The 23,934-nt window shown below is 41.5% G+C and overlaps 1 protein-coding gene across 7 annotated transcripts in view; it reads left to right on the top strand.

Annotated features, from left to right (window-relative positions):
- CACNA1E (calcium voltage-gated channel subunit alpha1 E) overlaps positions 1–23,934 on the top strand; it is a 575,426-nt gene that overhangs the window by 401,415 nt on the left and 150,077 nt on the right. For 4 of the 7 annotated variants that reach the window (XM_067467629.1, XM_060774465.2, XM_067467630.1 and 1 more), the window contains exons 16-20: positions 1,963–2,035; positions 8,959–9,076; positions 10,115–10,182; positions 15,101–15,198; positions 20,418–20,474. In XM_067467629.1, coding sequence (XP_067323730.1) covers positions 1,963–2,035; positions 8,959–9,076; positions 10,115–10,182; positions 15,101–15,198; positions 20,418–20,474 — 414 coding nt within the window. The remainder of the gene's footprint in view (positions 1–1,962; positions 2,036–8,958; positions 9,077–10,114; positions 10,183–15,100; positions 15,199–20,417; positions 20,475–23,934) is intronic. The other 3 variants (XM_067467631.1, XM_067467628.1, XM_067467632.1) reach the window with 1 other exon arrangement.

Genomic DNA, 23,934 nt, shown 5'->3' with positions numbered 1-23,934 from the left:
GACTGGACTTAATGTCAGGGGACAACCTTTACCTTTACTATGCACTGCTATCAGAACTCATGAAGTTATGATAGAGCTGCATGGTTCGGCTAGTGATAGGGAGACATAGTTTAATAACTTATGCAGATCTCTATTCCTGCCCCTGTCTATTGTTCCAGTTATATTGACCTTCTGAGTTCTGTTTCCATTTTCTTCTGACACCTTATTCTACGAGGGGCTGCTGATAAGTCTTTGGCTTTGTCATCTTTTTTATTTTTATGATAATGCATGTTACATCACATGAAAGCCTTACGTGTCTCATATATGTTTGCAAAATTTTGTATTTGTAGCTTATGGCAACAGTGATCTAGGCACGCGGGAAAACAAAATGGCAGAGTCTAAGGCGATATTCACAGCAAATGAGAGCAGAGGAGTGATAAAATTCTTGTTTCTGCAAGGAAAGTCTGCGAAGGATATTCATGGTGATATGTCGCAGCATTGGGGATCAATGCCCTTAATATTCTACAGTTAAGAACTGGGTTGCCAAATTTAAAACGGGCCACTTCAGCACCAATGATAAGGAACATCCTGGACGACCGAGGGTGGTTGTTGTTCCGGAGATCGTTGATGCTGTGCACAACCTCATACTGGAAAATTGGTGAATTTCAGCTAAAGGAATAGCAGACATCATAGAGATTTCTCGTTAACATGTTTGCGTCATTATCGAACATGAAGAAGCTATCTGCAAAGTGGGTCCCCAAATGTTTGACAACAAATCAGAAAAGCATGCGAGTGAAAACTTCCTGGTCCATTTGTCAGTGTTTCCGGACTGATAAGAGTCTTCTAGACTGACTGATCACTATGGACAAGACCTGGATTTATTTGTATGACCCTGAAATGAAGGAGCAGTCAAAAGAGTGGAGGCACAGTAGTTCTCTTCATCCAAAGAAGTTCAGAGTCTAAAAATCAGTCACTAAGTGGATGGCATCTGTGTTCTGGGATAAGGAGGGCGTGCTGCTAGTGGACTACCTTCAAAATGGTTCCATCATCAATGCAAGGTATTACATTGAACTTTTTGGACCAATTGAAGGCCAAAAGGTGCCACAAGCTGTCCAAAGGAATCTTGTTCTTGCAAGACAACACCTCCGCTCAGACTGCACAAGCGACCATGGCAAAACTGGTGGAGCTAGACTTCCAGATGGTTGACCACCCACCTTATTCATCGGATCTAGCTCCCTCTGACTATCATCTGTTTCCAAACCTGAAGAAACACCTCAAGGGTACCAAATTTCACACCATTTCTGATGCCATGGCTGCTACAGATGACTGATTTGAGTCACAACCAAAATCCTTCTTTTTGCAAGGCTTTCAGAACTTGGAATACCGATGTAAGAAGTGTGGTGATATCAGTGGAGAGTATGTGGAATAAATGGAAAGTTTCATCTTCCTATCTCATTTCTTTCTGGGTAAATCCAAAGACTCATCAGCAGCCCCTCATATTCCAAAAGAACATATATCTTCTCCTTTGCCTCTGCCTCTGCCTCTTATCTCCATTCTGTTCATTTGTCTCTATCTCTGTCTTTCTGGTGGATAAAAATTTTGAATCTTATGTGCTGAGATGGTGGCTCTGATGTCAGGGTCTAGTGAACCTGTTTCAGGTTTTACTCTAAATATCCCCAGAGGTATCCAAGGTGATACACCTTTTTAAAGAATAGACATCAGCACCTTGGGCAGGGATTTTAAGAGTAAACCTGGCACAATTTCACCGAATTACTGATTTATTGCGCACCTCTTGCTTCTTACTAAGGAATTTGGGTGGAGAGGCACATGACAACAGATGTACCATGCAGATGGGGGGGGGGGGGAATACAATTTCAGGAAAAGTTAGAGAGGATGAAAGAGACAAGGAAAGGTGGGTGATCTGCTGTTTGATTTACAAAAGATTTCTCCAAATGTGTAATTTTTACTTTCTTCCACTCTCAGATTTAATTTCATGGATGGAACTCCTTCTGCAAACTTTGATACCTTCCCTGCAGCCATCATGACTGTTTTTCAGGTATGTGTTGCACTCCAGGTCAGGAAAAAGCCATCTGACTTTAAAATACACCACACGAAGAGTGAAGAAACAAATCTTCTTTTATTGAAGCTTAGTAAATAGCCAGGAGAAATAAATGCTTGTAAGAAAGTAAGGAAGTTCCAAAAAGTAATAAGTCCATAAAAGGTAGTAACACAAAGCAATGTCCACACCAGATATAAAAGCAATGCAAGACAGCATTTATCCAGACAGGAATCAACAGGATGCAAAGACAATCCAAAAGGCTAAAAAACTCAACAGGGACAAGACCCCTTGAACAGCATTTCCATGGCACATGAACTTGATTTCCAAACTATGCCTGATCTAAAAGGTTTCCCCTTGAGGCAAAGCTTATATCCCAAAACTCAGAAATTGGTTTCGCTTTCCCCCACATTTACCCTTTATCAGATGAAGCCTTTCAGAGTGACTTAAACACTGAGTTTGCTGTCTATCCTGGCTAATCTCCAGCTGCCTATTCTTCAGCTAATTCCCATTTATGTTTCGCCTCTACTGGGGAAATCCACAGTGGAGTACTACTAAAAAAATCTGGGTTTATATTTTTCCCATGTTTTAATTAATGAGGTTCTTATGTAATGGTCGCTGAAACCTTTCTCAACTTTCCTCTTGTAGTACCACATATAGCTGTGCCAACCAGCTCTAAGATTGTGACCTTCTAGAGTTAGCATTGAGTTATTTTCTAATGTGGCCCATTCTTTTATCACAACTAGGTTACAGGCTTCATAGTATGCCTTAAAATTTGATAGTCCCAAACCGCCTCTTTTTCTTTCGTCTGTCAATATTTTTAAACTTATTCTTGGTTTTCTGTTCTTCCATATAAATTTTGTTATATCTGAGTTCCACTTATTGAATAAAAAATCATTTCTAATCACTGATGACATAAAATGAAGAAAAAAGTCTGTCTGTAAAATTAAACATATCTAGGTTCATTTCAAACATTATATATTATAATTCACTATGAAATGTTCACCTTAACTTCTACATTCAAAACATGTGAACAGGAAAATAACATTAACAATTATCTTATTCAGAAATACAAATCATTGAGGGTCATATGAATCTGTGTATCTCTCATTCTTTAGTTTTTCAATTAACTATGAATATTTTTAAAAAACAAAAAAAGTTTTTTGATTTTGAATTGAATATCAAATCCAAAAAAGCCATGTTCTCCATTATTTTAATTTTAGACTCAGATCAAAAATACAAAATGGAAAAATGAGTTACCGGACCTAATTTGATTTTAATTTTTAATTTATTGGGTTTACAAGAGCTGGTTTGATTGTCAATTGAAAGAAAGAACAAATTATACATGGATTGAAAAGACTCATTGCATATTCAAAAATGGTTTTGATCATCTTCTGGTAAAATATAACATAGCTTTTTTGTACGTGTTTATTATTATTATTATTATTATTATTATTATTATTATTATTTACAGCTTTTATATTCCGCCCTTCTCACCCCGCAGGGGACTCAGGGCGGATTACAGTGTACACATACATGGCAAACATTCAGTGCCAATTTTTGACATACAAACATATACAGACATACACAGGGTCTATTTAACTTTTTCTGGCCGCCAGAGGAGCTGTCGCTTTCATCGTCCATCTGCGACGCTGATGAAGCACTTCCGCATTCCCCGCATGCTTCCCCGCTGGAATGCTTTCCTAGAGTCTTCTTTATGGCCTCATAAATCAGTTAATTTAGCCTCCCCACAGTTTAAGGTGGTACCTAAATTTCCTACTTGACAGATGCAACTGTCTTTTGGGTTGCAAAGGCCGACAACAGGCTACACAATTGGTTGGAAACCCACTCCAGCCCGGGCTGGCTTCGAACTCATGACCTTTTTTTGGTCAGAGTGATCTTAATGCAGCTGACATTCAGCCAGCTGCACCACAATCCTGGTGCATTTTATACTGTGTTTATACAGTATTTTATACTGTGGTTAACAGTGCTGGAGGGCCACATATTATTAATTTTATGATGGGCTGAGGGCTGGTGAAAATTTGAACATGGGCCACAATTGGCCCCCGGGTCAGATTTTGGACATGCCTGCACTAGACTGTGATTTTGAAATAACGAGTTAGTGTTAATGACAAATGCTAGTTTTCCTAGTTCACTAAATTTTCTGATGTCTCCTCTTCGCTCTATTCTCTGTTAAAACATTCATTTTTTTCTACCTGTACAATCAAGTCCCCCATTGACTTGTGCCGGCTCCCTGATGCTCTATGTTCCTTGTCCTTGTGAGAAAGCTCTCTCCATGTCTTACTCACAAGTTGGATTCATTTGCTCATCTCCTTTCCCCCCTCTTCTTCCATTTTAAGTACTATAGAACTTCATTTGCCCTCAAACCCCTTTGATTCTTTTGATTCTGAATCTCCTACTGGTCTTTTTTGTGTGCCAGAAACTGCATAGTTTTCTAAATTCAGCAAGGCACATCTTTTCTTTTCCATTAAATGAATTCTTTCTCAACAATAACTCAACAAAGACTTCAAAGAACATTATCTTCTTGAAGATTCCTACTACCTCGAAACTAAGAGATAACATGCATAGTGTTTGAAGCAGCCCTTACTTTACTATACCAGTTCAGAGTGCAGGTGAAAAATTACATTTTTTAAAAAATGAAGAAACCTCCAGAACACAGGAAACTAAAATGCTTTGAGATTCTATCCTACTCCGGCCCTGTTTACCTCTCCGAACGTATTCTCCCCTACGAACCATCAAGATTATTAAGATCATCTGGAGAGGCCCTGCTCTCAGTCCCACCAGCCTCCTGGTGGGGACGAGGGACAGGGCCTTCTTGGTGGTGGCCCCGCGACTCTGGAACTCTCTCCCTCTGGAGGCCTGAACCGCCCCATCCATCCTAACATTTAGGAAACGGGTAAAGACGTGGCTGTGGAGTCAGGCCTTCGAGGAATGAGACAGCACCATAGGACTCTGGATGGAAGTGGATATAGATCCATCTTAATAGGACGACTGACCACTGTAGTTTTATATTTAGTGTTTTTAAAGTTGTTTTTGTAATTGTGATATATGATATTTTAATGAGTGTATATGTTTTTTATGGCTGGAAACCGGGCTGAGTCCCTCAATGAGGTTGAGAAGCTCGGTATAGAAAACTGTGAAATAAAATAAATAAATAAGTGTATTTATCCCCAAATTCTAATTTTCTGCATACAGGAAATAGCTTTTATAGATTTTATTAAAAAGAGGCCCACAGTATTTAGATATAAGACCCTCTGATCTACAGTCTATACTTGTATAGTCTAGCAAGAACTAATTTAGTAGTTTAGTTCTTAATGTTTCATTTTAGGTCCTTCTTAAAAATTCAATACTCTTTGTATTGTCGAAGGCTTTCATGGCCGGAATCACTGGGTTGTTGTAGGTTTTCTCGGGTTGTATGGCCATGGTCTAGAGGCATTCTCTCCTGACATTTCGCCTGCATCTATGGCAAGCATCCTCAGAGGTAGTGAGGTCTGTTGGAACTAGGAAAAAGGGTTTATATATCTGTGAAATGACCAGGGTGGGACAAAGGACTCTTGTCTGCTGGGGCTAGGTGTGAATGTTTCAACTGACCACCTTGATTAACATACAATGGGCTGACTGTGCCTGGAGCAAACTTTTGTTGAGAGGTAATTAGATGTCCCTGCCTGCTTCCTCTCTGTTGTTGTGCTGTTGCAATTTTAGAGTTTTTTTAATACTGGTAGCCAGATTTTGTTCATTTTCATGGTTTCCTCCTTTCTGTTGAAATTGTTCACATGCTTGTGGATTTCAGTGGCTTCTCTGTGTAGTCTGACATGGTGATTGTGAGAGTGGTCCAGCATTTCTGTGTTCTCAAATAAAATGCTGTGTCCAGGTTGGTTCATCGGGTGCTCTGCTATGGCTGATTTCTCTGGTTTTCTAGATGTCCTAGTCATCCGCAAACCAGATCAACAATTGGGTCACACCATTTACAGAAACCCCCCCCCCCCCACACACATAGATATCTACATAAAAACTCCAACCATCACCCAAGTCAAAAAAAGAAGCACCATTAAAGCCTTGGCAGACCGTGCAAAAAGAATCTGCGAACCCCACCTCCTCCAAGATGAACTGAACCACCTCAGCTGAGCTCTACAGGCCAATGGATATTCCACCTCAGACATCAGAAGATCCACCCAGACGAAAAGTGTTCTTGTCATACATCAAGGGAACCACTGATCGCATAGGGAAGCTGATGAGGAAACACAACATACAAACTATCTTCAGACCTACTAAGAAAATACAACAAATGCTACGTTCAGCAAAGGACAAGAGGGATCCTCTCACTTCTGCAGGAGTCCATCGTGTACCATGCAGCTGTGGACAAGTCTACATAGGGGCCACCAAATGCAGCATTGCCCAAACACGAATCAAGGAACATGAAAGGCACTGCAGACTACTTCAACCAAAGAAATCAGCCATAGCAGAGCACCTGATGAACCAACCTGGACACAGCATATTATTTGAGAACACATACATGCTGGACCACTCTCACAACCACCATGTCAGACTACACAGAGAAGCCATTGAAATCCACAAGCATGTGGACAATTTCAACAGAAAGGAGGAAACCATGAAAATGAACAAAATCTGGCTACCAGTATTAAAAAACTCTAAAATTGCAACAGCACAACAGAGAGGAAACAAACAAGGACATCTCATCACCTCTCAACAAAAGTTGGCTCCAGGCACTATAAGGCCATTATATGCTAATCAAGGTGATCAGTTGAAACATTCGCACCTAGCTCCAGCAGACAAGAGTCCCTTGTCTCATCCTGGTCATTCCACAGATATATAATCCCTTTTTCCTAGTTCCAACAGACCTCACTACCTCTGAGGATGCTTGCCATAGATGCAGGTGAAACGTCAGGAGAGAATGCCTCTAGACCATGACCATATAGCCCGAAAAAAACCTACAACAACTCAGTACTCTTTGTTTTACTGAGATAATTTCTCCATCAAAATGTTGTGTGCCTTCTCAGTATAGGCAGTGGTATTCTGTTGCTTTGTTATAAAAACAATAAAATACTTGGAGGCTAATGAAAAATAGATCCTTGGCTCCATCCCAGCTACCACTGAGGAGCCCCCGGTGGCGCAGTGGGTTAAACCCCTGTGCCGGCAGGACTGAAAACCGACAGGTCGCAGGTTCGAATCCGGTGAGAGGCGGATGAGCACCCTCTATCAGCTCCAGCTCCTCATACAGGAACATGAGAGAAGCAGTCACAACTCCATCATGCCTAGGCCTACTAACCAATAAAAGGTCTTTCCTCCATTGAACTGCCATTGTTGCAGCATCCGAGGGAAAGAAATGGAGAGAAGAAGAAACAGGCGGGGAACTGGAAAATGTACAATTTGCAAGTTGAACTGGAAGCATTTTTGGCTAAAGGGCAGATTGTAAGTATAGGCCTGTGCAATCAATAAAAAAATGTTTCATTAAGAAACTAGGGGGCAGGAGGTGAAATCATTTCTGAAGTGTTTCCAAAATTGGACGGGGTCTGTATCATAACCATAACAAGTTAACTACTTTTTTGCTACTTTTCATTGGGCCATAGGGAAAACTTCAGGAGTGACCTTCTCCCTCATTGTCAGAGATATTGACATGAAATTTGCTATAATAATAGAACATATTTACCACTGTTAGCCCATCAAGTTTCAGAGCGTTTCACTCATCCACTGATTTTTGGAGAATTTTCAAAGTTTTTACAAACAACATTTTTTAAAGAAAACTGCAAGAACTATCACCTTGACTTTTCTATACAACGACACAAGATTACAGGGGATCATGCCCCCAAGTTTCAGAAATATTCATACAACTACTGAGTTTTGGGAATTTTCAAAAAGTTTTGACAAAAACTTGCTATAATAATAGAACACATTTACCACTGTTGGCCCATCAAGTTTCAGAGCGTTTCACTCATCCCCTGTTTTTTGGAGAATTTTCAAAAATTTTACAAACAACATTTGTTTTTTTTAAAAAAAAAACCTGCAAGAACGATCACCTTGACCTTTCTATACAATCACACAAGATTACAGGGGATCATTCCCCCAAGTTTCAGAAATATTCATACAACTACTGAGTTTAGGGAATTTTCAAAAAGTTTTGACAAAAACTATTTTTAAATCCACAACGGCTATCTCATCAAATGTCTCTCATAGAACTTCAATTTAGGGATTTATTCTCAGCCCAACACTGATTTACTTGCTAATATTGAAGTATCAGTCAATCTTCCTCTTTGCAGATTCAACAATTTTATTGGAACTCTGGCTGCTTCTAGGAGGGACAAATCTCTCCCCTATCCTAATTGGAGCTTTGTGATGCTGAGCAGAACTCTGGGAAATGGCGTGTAGGGCAGGACCTTTTGAATTCTCTGCCATAGGGCTCCTTGCTTTCCCAAACTACATTTCCCAGAAATCTATGCTCTCTCAGTCTTTTTCCCAGATAACTCTACTTATCCCACCCTCATGCTTTTTTCTCCACATAGTGAGAGGGCATTAATTTAAAGAGGAATGGCAGCTTTTTTTGGCTTCACTTGTGCTGAAAATAAAACTGACTTTGATAGGCTTCCGAGCATCACAGAATTCAAACAAAAAAGTACGGTGAATTTTGATTTTTAAGTTTTTGTGTGGGTATCCCCCCGCCCCACATGTTTCTTAATATCTATTTGTATACACAAAACTTACAAATTAGATACAACTTAATAATTAAAAACAAAATTTTGCACACCCCTAAAATATTTCTGATAGAGATGGAGACGGTTTCTTTGTGTGTGTGTGATTTGTTTTTTATAGAACCTCCACTCCTATTCTGGCAGCTTTCCCCAAGGAAAATAACCATGCAATTGTAACATAACTACTTGTTTGTTTAGATCTTGACAGGTGAAGACTGGAATGAAGTGATGTACAATGGGATCCGCTCTCAAGGTGGTGTCAGCTCAGGAATGTGGTCATCTATCTATTTCATTGTTCTCACACTGTTTGGAAACTGTATCCTTCAAATTGTGCTATTTTGAAGCTGATTGTGATGTTGCATTTTGCAAGTATCAGCACCATGGAGAGCAAGAGTATGAGCATGTCTGTTGACATGATCACCTTTACTTGGATTTTAACAGCTAGTGATAAATCTCTCTAAAACCTAGATGGCCTTTTTGTGCTGCTAGATAAACCACGTGTCACCCAGTAAGTCCATGAATTTCATCAAGTTTCCTGGAGCTCCCGGTGGCGCAGTGGGTTAAAGCCCTGTGCCGGCATGACTGAAGACTGACAGGTTGCAGGTTCGAATCCGGGGAGAGGCGGATGAGCTCCCTCTATCGACTCCAGCTCCTCATGCGGGGACATGAGAGAAGCCTCCCACAAGGATGATAAAAACATCAAAATCATTCGGGCGTCCCCTGGGCAATGTCCTTGCAGATGGCCAATTCTCTCACACCAGAAGCGACTTGCAGTTTCTCAAGTCGCTCCTGACACGACCAGAAAAAAAATCAAGTTTCCTTAGGAAGTAATATTCAGACAATTCCTTCATCTGAAACAGAACTTTATAACCATAAGGGGCTTAAACCATTGCTGGTGGATTGTTTGCTGGTGGATTGTTGGCATTTATCAAGTCCAGTTCTCATGAGTCAACTCACTTTTGCCCTGTCTGCCTTTCTGGTCTGTAATCCCATGATTTATATGGGTGTCAGACACTGGAATAGCTATGTTAAAATGGCAGTACCAGAATAGTGCTGAGATAGTATGGCATTCTTTATAATTGTGAGAGATATAGTATAGCCATTAAGATTTTATTCGCATTCTCCTTATTTATTTATTTTATTTACCATATTTATATACCGCGCTCAGCCCAGAGGAGACTCGGAGCCCTTGCCCCGTATGACTCCATCTTTCACTCACGTTTGGAGTAATGTCAACTGAAAACTGGGGAAAACTGTTTCAACACTTACCACAAAGTAGGGTGCACCCAATTGGTTTAATGAGCTGCACGTAGTTGATCCAATCAAATGGTTTATACACCCTCAACGTTTTTAGATACTCTGCTTAATGTCTTCTTGGCCATTGCTGTGGACAACTTAGCCAATGCACAGGAGCTGACAAAGGTAAATATAAACCATTTTAATACATATCACTCAATTTCTTTTAAGGGTTATCCAGATCTCTATGTAATTCCTAACCATACCAATAACATGTTAATGGAGCATAACATGATCTGCTATTTGTAAAAGCTGAGACACAAATATGAGGGGTATTTTTTAAGTAAGGTCCATTGGAACATAAGTACACAACGAAAGTTTATTTCAAAAAAGTAAATTTATTTTCAGAAAGTACATACTTCACTCTATTTTTTGACATAGTTGCCAAGTTTGTTCATGCACTTATCATACCTCTGAACCAATTTTAATACCCTGTTCTCACGAATCCTTGCTTCAACTGAAGCCACCAAATCGTCTGTAATCAAAGAAGGGCGACCGAAGCGGTCGTCATCATGGACGTTGTCATGGCCATCTTTGAATTGTCGTACCCACTTACGCACTTTGCTTTCACTCATAACAATATCACCGTACACTTCACAAATCTGTCGATGAATTTCTGCAGCAGGCAGGTTCCTTGCTGACAAAAACCATATCACTGAGCGAACCTCACATGCGGCGGGTGAGTTGATATTCTTAAACATTTTTAAAGCACAGAACAGAACCGTACAGGTTAGCTACAGAGCGGAAACTGAGCACAGTTGTTCCCGAGGCATGCCGGTACGCGACACACGTGTTCGTTGCGTTATGCGCGCGAACTACTAGTGTCTACAACAAAACGGACCTTACTTAAAAAATACCCCTCATATTACAGAATGCCAAGAACTCCACTCTAGAATATGCAAAATCATAACAAAACATGCTTGCCTGAGTTATTAATACCAAATATGTGCCCTGCTTTCCAACAGCTCAAATTCTTTTTAGTGGGACATGCCCAGTAAAAGCTCATAGATAACCCTTCCCTCCCAGATTACCTGATCATTCTTTTTCTTTACAGGGGCTGAATTTTATTACTGATGGTGTTTTGCGAGCACAGCACTAGAAACGTCATTTATTTTCCTCTGCTGTCCAATACTGCTGCAGTGATCATTAGTTAATAATTATGGCTTGGGTCCATGCCAAGAAAGGTTTCACTGGGAATTGGTGTTTGGTTGTTTTCCAAGATACCACCCAGAGCTAGTTGAGCAGATGAAACCACGGCTGCTTTCAGAGTGATATGTTGATAGACATGCGAAGATTGCATGCCATATCTTCAGTTTCCAGCCCACCTTCATCATTCTCTTGTACTGCCTGGATGCCGAGCAGATCCTCTAGCACAAACATAACTCTGACAGGGTTAATGGAATTAAATTGAGCATAATAGTCTGTTGCATTGTCCATTTTACCTCTGGGAGAGATTAAATATTCATCTCCCTAATAATGAAGACCTTTAGAATTTTATGCCTATAATTACGAAAATGACACCTAGAAGTTTGTGAAAGTTTAAGTGAAGTCTGAAATTATAACGACAATGAAATCTGGGTTGTTGTAGATTTTTTCGGGCTATATGGCCATGGTCTAGAGGCATTCTCTCCTGACATTTCGCCTGCATCTATGGCAAGCATCCTCAGAGGTAGTGAGGTCTGTTGGAACTAGGAAAAGGGGTTTATATATCTGTGGAATGACCAGGGTGGGACAAAGGACTCTTGTCTTCTGGAGCTAGGTACGAATGTTTCCACTGACCACCTTGATTAGCATATAATGGCCTGACAATGCCTGGAGCAAACTTTTGTTGAGATGTGATTAGATGTCCTTGTTTGTTTCCTCTCTGTTTTTGTGCTGTTGTGATTTTAGAATTTTTTAATACTGGTAGCCAGATTTTGTTCAGATCTGGCCAGAGAAATCAGCCATAGCAGAGCACCTGATGAACCAACCCGGACACAGCATTTTATTTGAGAACACAGAAATGCTGGACCACACCAACAACCACCATGTCAGACTACACAGAGAAGCCATTGAAATCCACAAGCATGTAGACAATTTCAACAGAAAGGAAGAGACTATGAAAATGAACAAAATCTGGCTAGTACCAGATTTTTTTATCTTGGAATACAGTTGTTGCAGATATCTCAAAATATTATTTGTGGTGATAAGGAATCTGTAGGCTTCACCTAACAACTAAAGGGGTCATTGGAAAGAAAAAGGCCAAGAACCCCTGTGTTAGTGGCACATACAAATATGAGTTAATCATACGCCTCTCAATATTCTTTTCAGTCAATGTGGAGGTTAGTATTCCCTTCCTCTCTCTGCACTGATGAAAGCTGTTCTGTTCCAACTTACTGTGCTATGCTGATCCATACAAAATACTGACTACACAGTCATAAAAAGCCAATCATTAAAGGAAAACAGGGTATTAAGCTAGGCTATTCAACAAGACAAATGGAAATTACAAAGTACAGATTCATGAAAGTAATGTAGAATAAAATCAACAGCTGTCTATTGCTCACACAGCGCTTTCACAGTCTACTACTAACACACCTATGTCTCACAAATGAATGAAGAAATGATGGAGGAGTTTTTTGCTGAATGAACTGTTTACTAGGGATAGAACTGGAGTGAGTTCATACACTGTGGACACGTCACAGAGAAGTTGGGGAAGCAAGGCAGAAGAAAGAATCATAGAATCATAGAATCAAAGAGTTGGAAGAGACCTCATGGGCCATCCAGTCCAACCCCCTGCCAAGAAGCAGGAATATTGCATTCAAATCACCCCTGACAGATGGCCATCCAGCCTCTGTTTAAAAGCTTCCAAAGAAGGAGCCTCCACCACACAAGAAACTGTGACACTCTCTTCTCTCATTACTTTGATGAATTTTAGCTGGCAACACTTTGTGCATGCTGTGGGGGATTGGGGCAAACTGGAGGGATGTGGAGATTGCAGAGTGGGGAGAGGTACTAGGTGGAGACCAGTTTTCGATGAAGTTTTATTAAATCAGGGAACATCACTCAAACCATGGATTGAAGACAAGGGAGGGAGATAAGCTGGAGAGGGGAATGGGCCCGGGTGGGGGTCCCATAGAGGTGGTGTCAGGAAGGGGGAGAAATGGGGGGGAGAGATCCAAAACATTAATGTGGCCTATGTGGAAGAACTCTTATAATTCCAAATCGAGCTCCTAACAAAGTTAAGCTGAGTACCCAGGATGCTAGTTCCTCCAGGTTAAGAGTGGTGCTGTTTAATGCCAGGTCAGTTAAAGGGAAAATATCAACCATTCTGGATTTAATCATTGAAGAACACACAAACCTGGTGTGTATAATGGAGACTTGGTTGGACAAGGCTGGGGAAGTTAATCTCTCACAGCTCTGTCCACTGGGTTACTCCATGCAGCACCAGTCAAGACTTGGAGGGCAGGGAGGTGGAGTCGCAGTAGACTATAAGGATTCTATCCCTCTGACCAGGTGTACCACCCCACAGTCAACATGGTACTGAAACAACCTTGGTCGCCTTACCAGATGATCTATCCCAGGAACTAGACAGGGGGAATGTGTCCCTGTTGGTTCTGCTGGACCTCTCAGCGGCCTTCGATACTGTTCTGTGTTGCAGTGGCTCCAGTCCTTCCTGGGGAGATGATCCCCGAAGGTGTTATTGAGAGACACCTGTTCAACCCCACAACCTTTGTCTTGTGCAATCCCACAGGGTTCAGTATTGTCCCCCATGTTGTTTAAAAGCCGCTGGAGGAGATCATCTGGAGTACGGTGTTACCTGTACGCAGATAACATCCAGATCTGTCACTCCTTCCCACCTGTTACTATGGAAGCTGTCCAGACCTTGAACCTGTGCTTGGCAGCCATATCAGACTGGATGAGGACTAAAAAATTGACATTGAATCCAGACAAGACAGAGGTACTCCTGGTCAGTCAAAAGGCCGAACAGGGCATAGGGCTACAGCCTGTGTTGGATGGGGTTACACTCCCCCTCAGAGTCACAGCTTGGGAGTCCTCCTGGACTCATCGCTGAGCCTGGAACCCCAAGTCTCGGTGGTGGCCAGGTGAGCTTTTGCACAGGTAAAACTAGTGTGTCAGCTGCACCCATAGCTTGGGAAGTCTGATCTGGCTACAGTGGTCCACGCTCTGGTTATTTCCCAAATAGATTACTGCAATTGCACTCTACGCAGAGTTGCCTTTGAAGACTGTTCAGAAACTCCAACTAGTCCAACAGACGGCAGCCAGATTACTCACTGGAGCGACATACAGGGAGCATACCACCCCCCTGTTATGTCAGCTCCACTAGCTGCCAGTCCATTTCCGAGCACAATTCAAAGTGCTGGTCTCGACCTATAAAGCCCTATACCGTTCTGGCCCAGCTTACTTGTCCAAACATATACTATCCACCCCAGAGTTTAAGATCATCCGGGAAGGCCCTGCTCTTGATCCTGCCCCTTTGCAAGCGTGATTGGCGAGGATGACAGGGACTTCTCAGTGGTGCCCCTCCCCCCCACACTCTCCAATAAAATTAGGTTGGCTCCATCTCTCCTTTCCTTTAGGAAAACAAGCTCAAATCATGGTTTTGGGACCAGGCATTTCAGTAGCAGGCTTAGCAATAACCACAATGATTCTTGAGAATTGATAATGGGCTAGCTTCGGACTGGGACTCTGGACGCTGAATTGGATTTGGATGGGGCTATATTTTTAATAATGTTAGCAATGTTTTAAATGGATATTTGTGATTTAATGTTTTAACTAATGTTTAATTTGTGTTATATTGCTTTGTCTGTATGTATTGGCATCTAATTGTTGATGCTTGTAAGCTGCCCTGAGTCCGTGCCCCCCCCTCCCCCCGGGGTCTGGAAGGACGGGATACAAATGTTTGAAATAAAATTTGAAATATAAACAGACCTGCCCTACATCATGATGTAACCTAATACCCTGACTGATAACACAGCTCAGGCATTCATAGTGCATGAAATATTATTCTGTATTTTCCTCTTTTAATTAGTTCTTTTGTGTTTAGGATGAGCAGGAAGAAGAAGAAGCTTTTAATCAGAAGCACGCACTGCAGAAAGCCAAGGAAGTCAGTCCTATGTCTGCTCCCAACATGCCTGCAATAGAGTGAGTTGCCAGTCTCATTCATCATTGGTCACCATCTCTCTAAATCCTCATATTTGTTACCATCATGGCTATTGTGTTCACATAAGAAAGAAAGAGTTGGGAGGGGTGTCACTGCTTAACATTCACCTATAGCAATGGTTCTCAACCTGGGGTCCCCAGATGTTTTTGGCCTTTAACTCCCAGAAATCCTAACAGCTGGTAAACTGGCTGGGATTTCTGGGAGTTGTAGGCCAAAAATATCTGGGAAGCCCAGGTTGAGAACCACTGACCTACAGAGTTTTTGATGGCTTATTTCTCAGATGAAACATCTGAGAAACTTCAAGTAAACACAAAAAGAATTTGACATGGTGACGAAACTGCTGAAAAAGATTGACTGTGTATTCCATCAACACTATATTTCTCAAAAAGTTTTGGTGTATTCTGAGCAAAGATCTCCGCTTAAGACTGCAAGGATTCACTCTTGATCTAAGGGGCTGAAATGGATTAGTTGGTTCAAACTAATATGAAAAGGGAAAGGTGTGTTATTAAACTAGTAGGCATTAAACTAGTTTGCATGTTTCAGCAATTTGTTGGAAAGGCCTTTTTTTGGTGCAAACATCTCAAAATTGTCCAATTTATCCTCACCAGATGCCAAATCAAAACATTGGTCCTTCTAGCTAAGTACTGCATAGTAGTTTCCAGGGTTTGAGACCTAAGAAATGTTTCTGAGTTAGAAAATAGATTAGCAACTGGAAATAAGAGATGTAAGTTGGGATATGGTGGTGGAGGGAGGGAGTCAAGACAGAGTGGTATAAAATTATGCATGAGATGATCAAACTGGCAAGTTCCTTATGCATTCCAAAAGTCAGATTTTGCATCAGCTGAATTTTCTAGACCAGTGGTTCTCAACCTGGGGTCCCCAGGTGTTTTTGGCCTTCAACTCCCAGAAATCCTAACAGCTGGTGAACTGGCTGGGATTTCTGGGAGTTGTAGGCCAACAACATCTGGGGACCCCAGGTTGAGAACCACTGTTCTAAACTATCTTTACAGTATCCCAGCCTGTTATCTCCAGATAGGATCCCAAATGGTGAGCCATCCCAAGATGGTAAAAGGAACAAATGGTCTTAGATCAGGGAGCACCTCCCAAGCTGTGTACCTAACTCTTCAGGAGAGAGCAACACTGTCCAAATCTGGTTGCAGATCTCTACCTTGATCAGCAATCTTCTTAGCCAATAAGCCTACCATTTTATAGGATTAGTTTTCAGTTTCTTTGGTCTCACCCACTACAGAACTGCATCCAGATACTAGGCTTGGTTGATTTTAAAAAAGGTTCAAGACTCATTTCAGATGTAGGGGACGCTGGTGGTTCAATTCTAAAGTCAATTCCGATTTTCACAGAATTTTTTTTTCAAAACATTTCGAAACTTCCAAGACTTCCGAATCCTTTCGTTAATGGTTTGAAAGTGATATTTCCTGTTTCATTGGGTGATCTTTACTTTGAAAATGTTTTGATAAGAAAGGCCACTCAAATTCAGTTTTTATTTGATCTGATAGCTTCTTTTTCTAAGGTAATCTTTTTCCTGAGTAAGTGCACACACCTTTTATTCTGATGGCACATGGAAAGTGATGTTTTTGAATCATCTGGATTTTCTTGGCAAGATTTTCTGGGTATATTACAATAAAATATGTATGTTGAAGTTACTAACATTAGCAGAAATCCCCCCCCCCCATCCCTCATGCATCATGCATCAATTGAAGGATAGCGTGTAGAAGAAAGAGAGGAGAGAGTGAAAATGAAGGTTCCAGTGTCAAACAAAGTCAAACAAACACAATCACTATTATGAAAATAATGTGAGAAAAGTATGTAATGGTGTACTGTATGAAATGATATGAACGCATGTTTGCTGTCAATGTGTGCATGGATATGAGTATGTGCAAGCCACAAGGATTTGATGTCAGACGATTTCCTGTGGTGTCACAGGAGAGTGGTTTCGTATGTATTAGTTGATAGTTTTTGTGCAGTGAATATGATGTGTCGACAAGATGACTGGTATATAGCCGGCCTGCATATTATGTGAGCTCATGAATGTGGTTTCATTTATAAGCAAATAACTTTGAATACCATATGATTGTTTGGGGGGGGGGGCTAGAAATGCCTAGAAAAATGTTATCTCTATGTCCTGAGTTGCCCTTCAAAAAACAGCCTTTAAACAATTTTGAAAGTATAAGAAAAATGCTTTGCTCCAGCAAACACAAAGGATAAGCAAATGCAATTGAAAAGTACACAGGAAAACAAGGAAGTCTTAATCTAGATCAGTGGTTCTCAACCTTCCTAATGCCGTGACCCCTTAATAGAGTTCCTCATGAGAAGGTGACCCCCAACCATAACATTATTTTGTTGTTACTTCACAACTGTAATTTTGCTACTGTTATGAATCATAATGTAAATATCTGATATGCAGGATGTATTTTCATTCACTAGACCAAATTTGGCACAAATACACAATATGCCCAAATTTGAATACTGGTGGGGTTGGGGGGGGGGTTGATTTTGTGATTTGGGAGTTGTAGTTGCTGGGATTCATAGTTCACCTACAATCAAAGAGCATTCTGAACTCCATCAATAGTAGAATTGTACCAAACTTGGCACACGGAACTCCCATGACCAACAGGGTTTGGTAGGCATTGACCTTGAATTCTGGAGTTGCAGTTCACCTACATCCAGGGAGCACTGTGGATTCAAACAATGATAGATCTGGACTGAATTTGGCACAAATATTCAATATGCCCAAATGTGAACACCAGTGGAGTTTGGAGAAAATAGACCTTGACATTTGGGAGTTATATTTGCTGGGGTTGGTAGTTCACCTACAATAAAAGAGCATTTTGAAACCCCCCCCCCCATGTTAGAATTGGGCCAAACTTCCCACACAGAACCCCCATGACCAACAGAAAATACTGTGTTTTCTGATAGTCTTTGGTGACCCCTCTGACAGCCCCTCGCAACCCCCTCAGGGGTCCCGACCCCCAGGTTGAGAAACGCTGATCTAGATACAAATTTAATTCTCTTACAAAGTTCCAAAAGAAACACCAGTCTTCCATCAGACAGCAGGCAATGAACTAAGTTCTTAGCAGCAGACACAAAGCAGATTCCGTGTGTTGTAGTTAGTTGTATTGCTGCTTCTTTCCAAGATACATCATACAGCAGCCATTCCTTCTACTTCCACTCATTGGGAGAGGGGGTGAGCAGCAATCATTGCAAACAGGGAAGCAATGCAAATCATGGAAGTCAGTTTAAAATGCTTTCATATTTCTAGAATAGTAGCAGATAGGTATTTAAGGCATGCATTTATCTTGCTACTTTATAATTGAGTCTGGCTACATATCTGATCTATCTTAATGTCTTGAAAGGCAATCCTGAGTATGACCCCAGATCCCCAAGGTCTGAAAAAGATTTCCTTTTTCTTGAAATCCTTTTTCTTGAAACAGCGCTCCATGCAGTCATGCCGGCCACATGACCTTGGAGGTGTCTACGGACAACGCTGGTTCTTCGGCTTAGAAATGGAGATGAGCACCACACCCCAGAATCAGACATGACTGGACTTAATGTCAGGGGACTACCTTTACCTTTCTTGAAATGCTAAGAATTTACAATGCTTGTTTTTAGAGTCCAGTTCTCAGAATTTTCTAGCCCAGGGGTCCTCAAACTAAGGCCCGAGGGCTGGATACGGCTCTCCAAGGTCATGTACCCGGCCCATGCTCAGGGTCAACCTAAGTCTGAAATGACTTGAAAGCGCACAAAAACAACAACAATCCTATCTGATCAGCCAAAAGCAGGCCCACACTTCCCATTTAAATACTAATAAGATTATATTTGTAAAAGAAAATTCTTCATTTTAATTATTGTATTGTTTTTAAGCGTTTTTGCACTACAAATTACATATATGCAGTGTGATAGGAATTTATTCATGGGGTTTTTTTCCACATTATAATCCAGCCCTCCAACAATTTGAGGAGCTGTGACCTGGCTCTCTGTTTAAAAAGTCTGAGGACCCCTGTTCTAGCCAATAGGCGGGGAGATTCTGGGAATTGTCTCAAAGAAAGGAGAAGATTTCCTCATTTATGCCCATCCACATCCTTCTGCAGATGTCATTTTGTTTGCATATAAGCAAATGCAGAAAAATTGATCCCAAATGTCAATATCCTCAACATTCAGTTGAGTAGACTAGAAATGACACCAGTGCGCTGTGTGTTGTTATGGTTATGGGTTCCTCAAGTTGACTTAAGGTGACTCCATCACAGGGTTTTCTCAGAAAGATTTTTGCAGAGGTGGACTTGCCAACGCCTTCCTCTGAGATTGAGAGCTTGTTAAATGCCCAGAGATATTAAATGGATTTCTATGGTTGAGCAGGGAAGCCAGCCTCATTTTCCCATGTCCAGCAGTCAGAACACTACTTAATCTATATAAATAAAAATGTAATGTTCGTTTGTGGTATTCACAGAACTCAAAAACCACTGGACAAATTGACACCAAATTTGGACACAAGACACCTAACAACCCAATGTTTGTCCTTCACTAAAAAAAAAATATGATTTTGCCATTTGGGAGTTGTAGTTGCTGGGATTTATACTTCACCTACAATCAAAGAGTATTCTGAACCCCACCAACGATGGAATTGAACCAAACTTGGCACACAGTTCTCCCATGACCAACAGAAAATACTGAAGGGTTTGGTGGGCAGTGTCCTTTGGTTTTGGAGTTGTAGTTCACCTACATCCAGAGATCATTGTGGACTCAAACAATGATGGATCTGGACTAAACTCTACGAATACTCAATATGCCCAAATGTGAACACTGGTGGACTTTGGGGAAAATAGAATCTTGACATTTGGGAGTTGTAGTTGCTGGGATTTATAGTTCACCTACAATCACAGAGCATTCTGAACCCCACCAATGATAGAATTGGGCCAAACCTCCTACACAGAACCCCCATGTGGGCCACAGCAACGCGTGGCACAGGATAGCTAGTTGTGTATAAATGTACATTCCCTCCTTGGCTCGCTTCATATTTAAGGTTTACTGCTTCTGTGAAAGGAATAGATTATGAACTGTCTCTGAGCACAAGTTTCACAAAGTGCTGGTGGTTTTCTATTTGCTTACATGTAAGGTTCTCTTCACTGGGAGTCCTGAGACCCAGTGTGATTGCCATGGACTGAACCCATTCATTTTTCTTCCCCAGAAGAGACAGAAGGAGGAGACACCACATGTCGATGTGGGAACCACGCAGCAGCAATCTGTATGTGTGCATGTGTTGCTTGTTGTGAGAGGTTATGTGTGTTTGTGGAATTTGCGTGTGTAGCCAGTATTCCATGTTAGTATGTATGGATGTATTTCTGTTCTTTGGGTGTTCTGTCTGAACAAATGTGGCCCTATAATCTGAGTCCATTGTATGTTTGTGTGTATGCATCTATGTATATATGTGTATGTGTGTTTGCACTGTATACAGCTGTGTGCTGCAAAGAGATGTGTACACGAACCATCTAAAGTAGCTCTATGATTATTATTTGTGTGTGTGTGTGTGTGTACATTTCTATTTTCTCTGTGTGTGAAAATTAATGGTTGTACTCTGAGTGTTTGTTGATGTGTTTCAAACAGAGTGTGTGTTTGTGTGTCTATGTATGCCTGTTCTGGTATGTCTACTTGTTCAGTTTTTGTCTGTGCACTGTTATAATACTTTATAAACTGTCCCCCACCCTCCAAAAAACATAAAATCAGTACTATAGATATTCCTATTACAGAAAAGTCACATTTTTCAGACTTTTAAGTCCCCTTTTCTGTAGACTGTCTTGAGAAAGAGTGGGAGACTAGGTAAGCGCTAACAGTGGAACACAGGTTCTGGTTTTGGGAGATCATATCAGGAAAGGGTATGCCTTGAGTGAGGAAAATTCCTGCCTCGGAAAGGAGCTGGGATTAGTAAATAATCTGGCATTTTCATCCTGTACATGTTTACTTATAAGGATGGAGGCTTATTTTCAAGTAAATTCATTTCGGATTGTGACCATAGTTAGTGGAACAGGAGAGGAGAAGACCTCAACCAGTGTCTGTCCAGCTCTCGAGATGAGAATACTGGATTTGCTAAATGGTCGAGATATATTTGCTCTGAAGCTTAGCTGCAGGGCTTGGTGCTGCATGCCTCCCTTTTGCTGCCCTTACCTGAAGCACCTGCATGTATTTCCTTCAGCTCTTACTACCCTGCCATCTTTAGCCTGCTTACTCTGTAGAGAGGTAAAGGACATGTCTCATTTGTTTATTTGATGGGCCAATCTTGACACACCCTTGTGTTTGCATGCAGCTCATCAGACAATCCTTGTCACGTCCATGTTTTGTGGTCAATATTACTTGTTTAAATGCACTGTAAATTTATTTAAAATTTAAATACATGCAGTCAATAGCCACATGCTTAAGCATTATGCTAGGTTGGGTGGATGGGAGAGCAGATCAACCAACCATCTATCTTGGGGAATGTGTCTCCTCTGTTGTGTTTATTCTCCTGTTGTTTGTGATTGCATGTGAAATGTAGGGTGGGAATCTTTTCTAGTTATTTGTTGATCTCATATAAGTGGGCTTGGTTATCTCATATTCCTGCAGATAATGATATTTTGAAGAGCCCAGGAACCCCTTTGGCCACTAGGGTTATTCTCTCATGATCCGGAGATGATGACGTTATGAAGGGCCAGGAAATTCCTTTATAATAATAATAATAATAATAATAATAATAATAATAATAAGGTTTTTGTGGATTTTTTCGGGCTATAGGGCCATGTTCTAGAGGCATTTCTCCTGACGTTTCACCTGCATCTATGGCAAGCATCCTCAGAGGTAGTGAGGTCTCTAGTGACCTCACTACCTCTGAGGATGCTTGCCATAGATGCAGGCGAAACGTCAGGAGAACTGCCTCTAGAACATGGCCCTATGGCCCGAAAAAACCCACAAGAACCTAGTGATTCCAGCCATGAAAACCTTCGACAATACAATAATAATAGTAATAATAATAATAATAATAATAATAATTTATTTATTTACATTATTTCTATCCCGCCCATTTCAGCCCGAAGGCGACTCAGGGCGGTATACACAGTCGGCACAATTCGATGCCGAAACCAAATACATACATTAATAAAGCAAAAACATCAAGTGCAATTAAACATAAACGACAGTGCATAATAAACAATTTAAAAAGAAACTATGTCATCTCGTTCAAATCTTCATCCGTTACATTGTCTTGGCCGTTCCTTGGTCAATTTCCAACTCTAGTTTGTCTGTTTACTCCGAGGTTCCGAATGTTTTCTCCAAGAGCCAAGTTTTTACTCTTTTTTGGATAGTCAGAAGGGAGGGGGCTGACCTAATATCCCTAGAGAGGGAGTTCCACATCCGGGGAGGCCACCACAGAGAAGGCCCTGTCTCTCGTCCCCACCAAGCGTGCTTGCGAAGCAGACGGGATCGAGAGCAGGGCCTCTCCAGACGATCTTAAGTTCCTGGAGGGTTCATAGGGAGAGATGCGTTCAGTTAGATAGACTGGGCCAGAACCATTTAGGGCTTTATAGGCTAAAGCCAGCACTTTGAATTGAGCCCAGTAGCAGACTGGCAGCCAGTGGACCTGATTTGACAGAGGAGTTGCTCCCTGAACCCTGCTCCTGTTAGCAACCTGGCTGCCGCATGCTGGACCATTTGAAGCTTCTGGACCGTCTTCAAAGGCAACCCCATGTAGAGCGCATTGCAGTAATCTATATGGGATGTAACCAGAGCGTGGACTACCGTAGCCAAGTCAGACTTCCCAAGGTACGGGCGCAGCTAGCGCACAAGTTTTAATTGTGCAAATGCTCCCCTGGTCACCGCCGAAACCTGGAGATCCAGACTCAGTGATGAATCCAGGATTGCACCCAATCTGCGAACCTGTGTTTTCAGGGGGAGTGTAACCCCGTCTAACACAGGCTGTAACCCTATGCCCTGTTCGGCCTTTCGACTGACCTCTGTCTTGTCTGGATTCAATCTCAATTTGTTCGCCCTCATCCAGTCCGACACAGCGGCCAAGCACCGGTTCAGGACCTGAACAGCCTCCTTAGTAGTAGGTGGAAATGAGTGACAGAGTTGGACATCATCTGTGTAAAGATAACACCGCACCCTGAAACTCTGGATGATCTCCCCAGTGGCTTCATGTAGATGTTAAACAACATGGGGGACAGTATAGAGCTCTGCGGGACCCCACAAGACAATGGTTGTGAGGTCGAGCAATTGTCCCCCAATAACACCTTCTGAGTGCGATTCTCTAGGAAGGACCTGAGCCACTGCAAAACAGTGCCACCAAGGCCCATTCCCGCGGGGCGTCCCAGAAGGATACCATGGTTGACGGTATCGAAGGCTGCTGAGAGGTCCAGCAGAACCAACAGGGACACACTCCCCCTGTCTAGCTCCCGGCGAAGATCATCTACTAATAATAAACAACTTTATTTGTACCCCTCCACCATCTCCCCCAATGGGGACTCGGGGCAGCTTAATAATAATAATAATAATAATAATAATAATAATAATAATAACTTTATTTATATACCGCTCCATCTCCCTAAGGGGACTCAGAGTAGTTCCCAAGTAACATCACAAAACATACAAAGTAAAAACAACATAACCATAAGATTAACAAAACAAAATATAAGCATAAAAATTGTCGCCATAACACACATATATTAAAAGTAATCCTG

This window comes from Anolis sagrei, chromosome 4 (genome assembly GCF_037176765.1).
Source record: "Anolis sagrei isolate rAnoSag1 chromosome 4, rAnoSag1.mat, whole genome shotgun sequence".
Taxonomy (NCBI): Eukaryota; Metazoa; Chordata; class Lepidosauria; order Squamata; family Dactyloidae; genus Anolis; species Anolis sagrei.
Note: the sequence above shows the minus strand (reverse complement) of the source record. Positions and strands in the feature narration are given on the sequence as shown.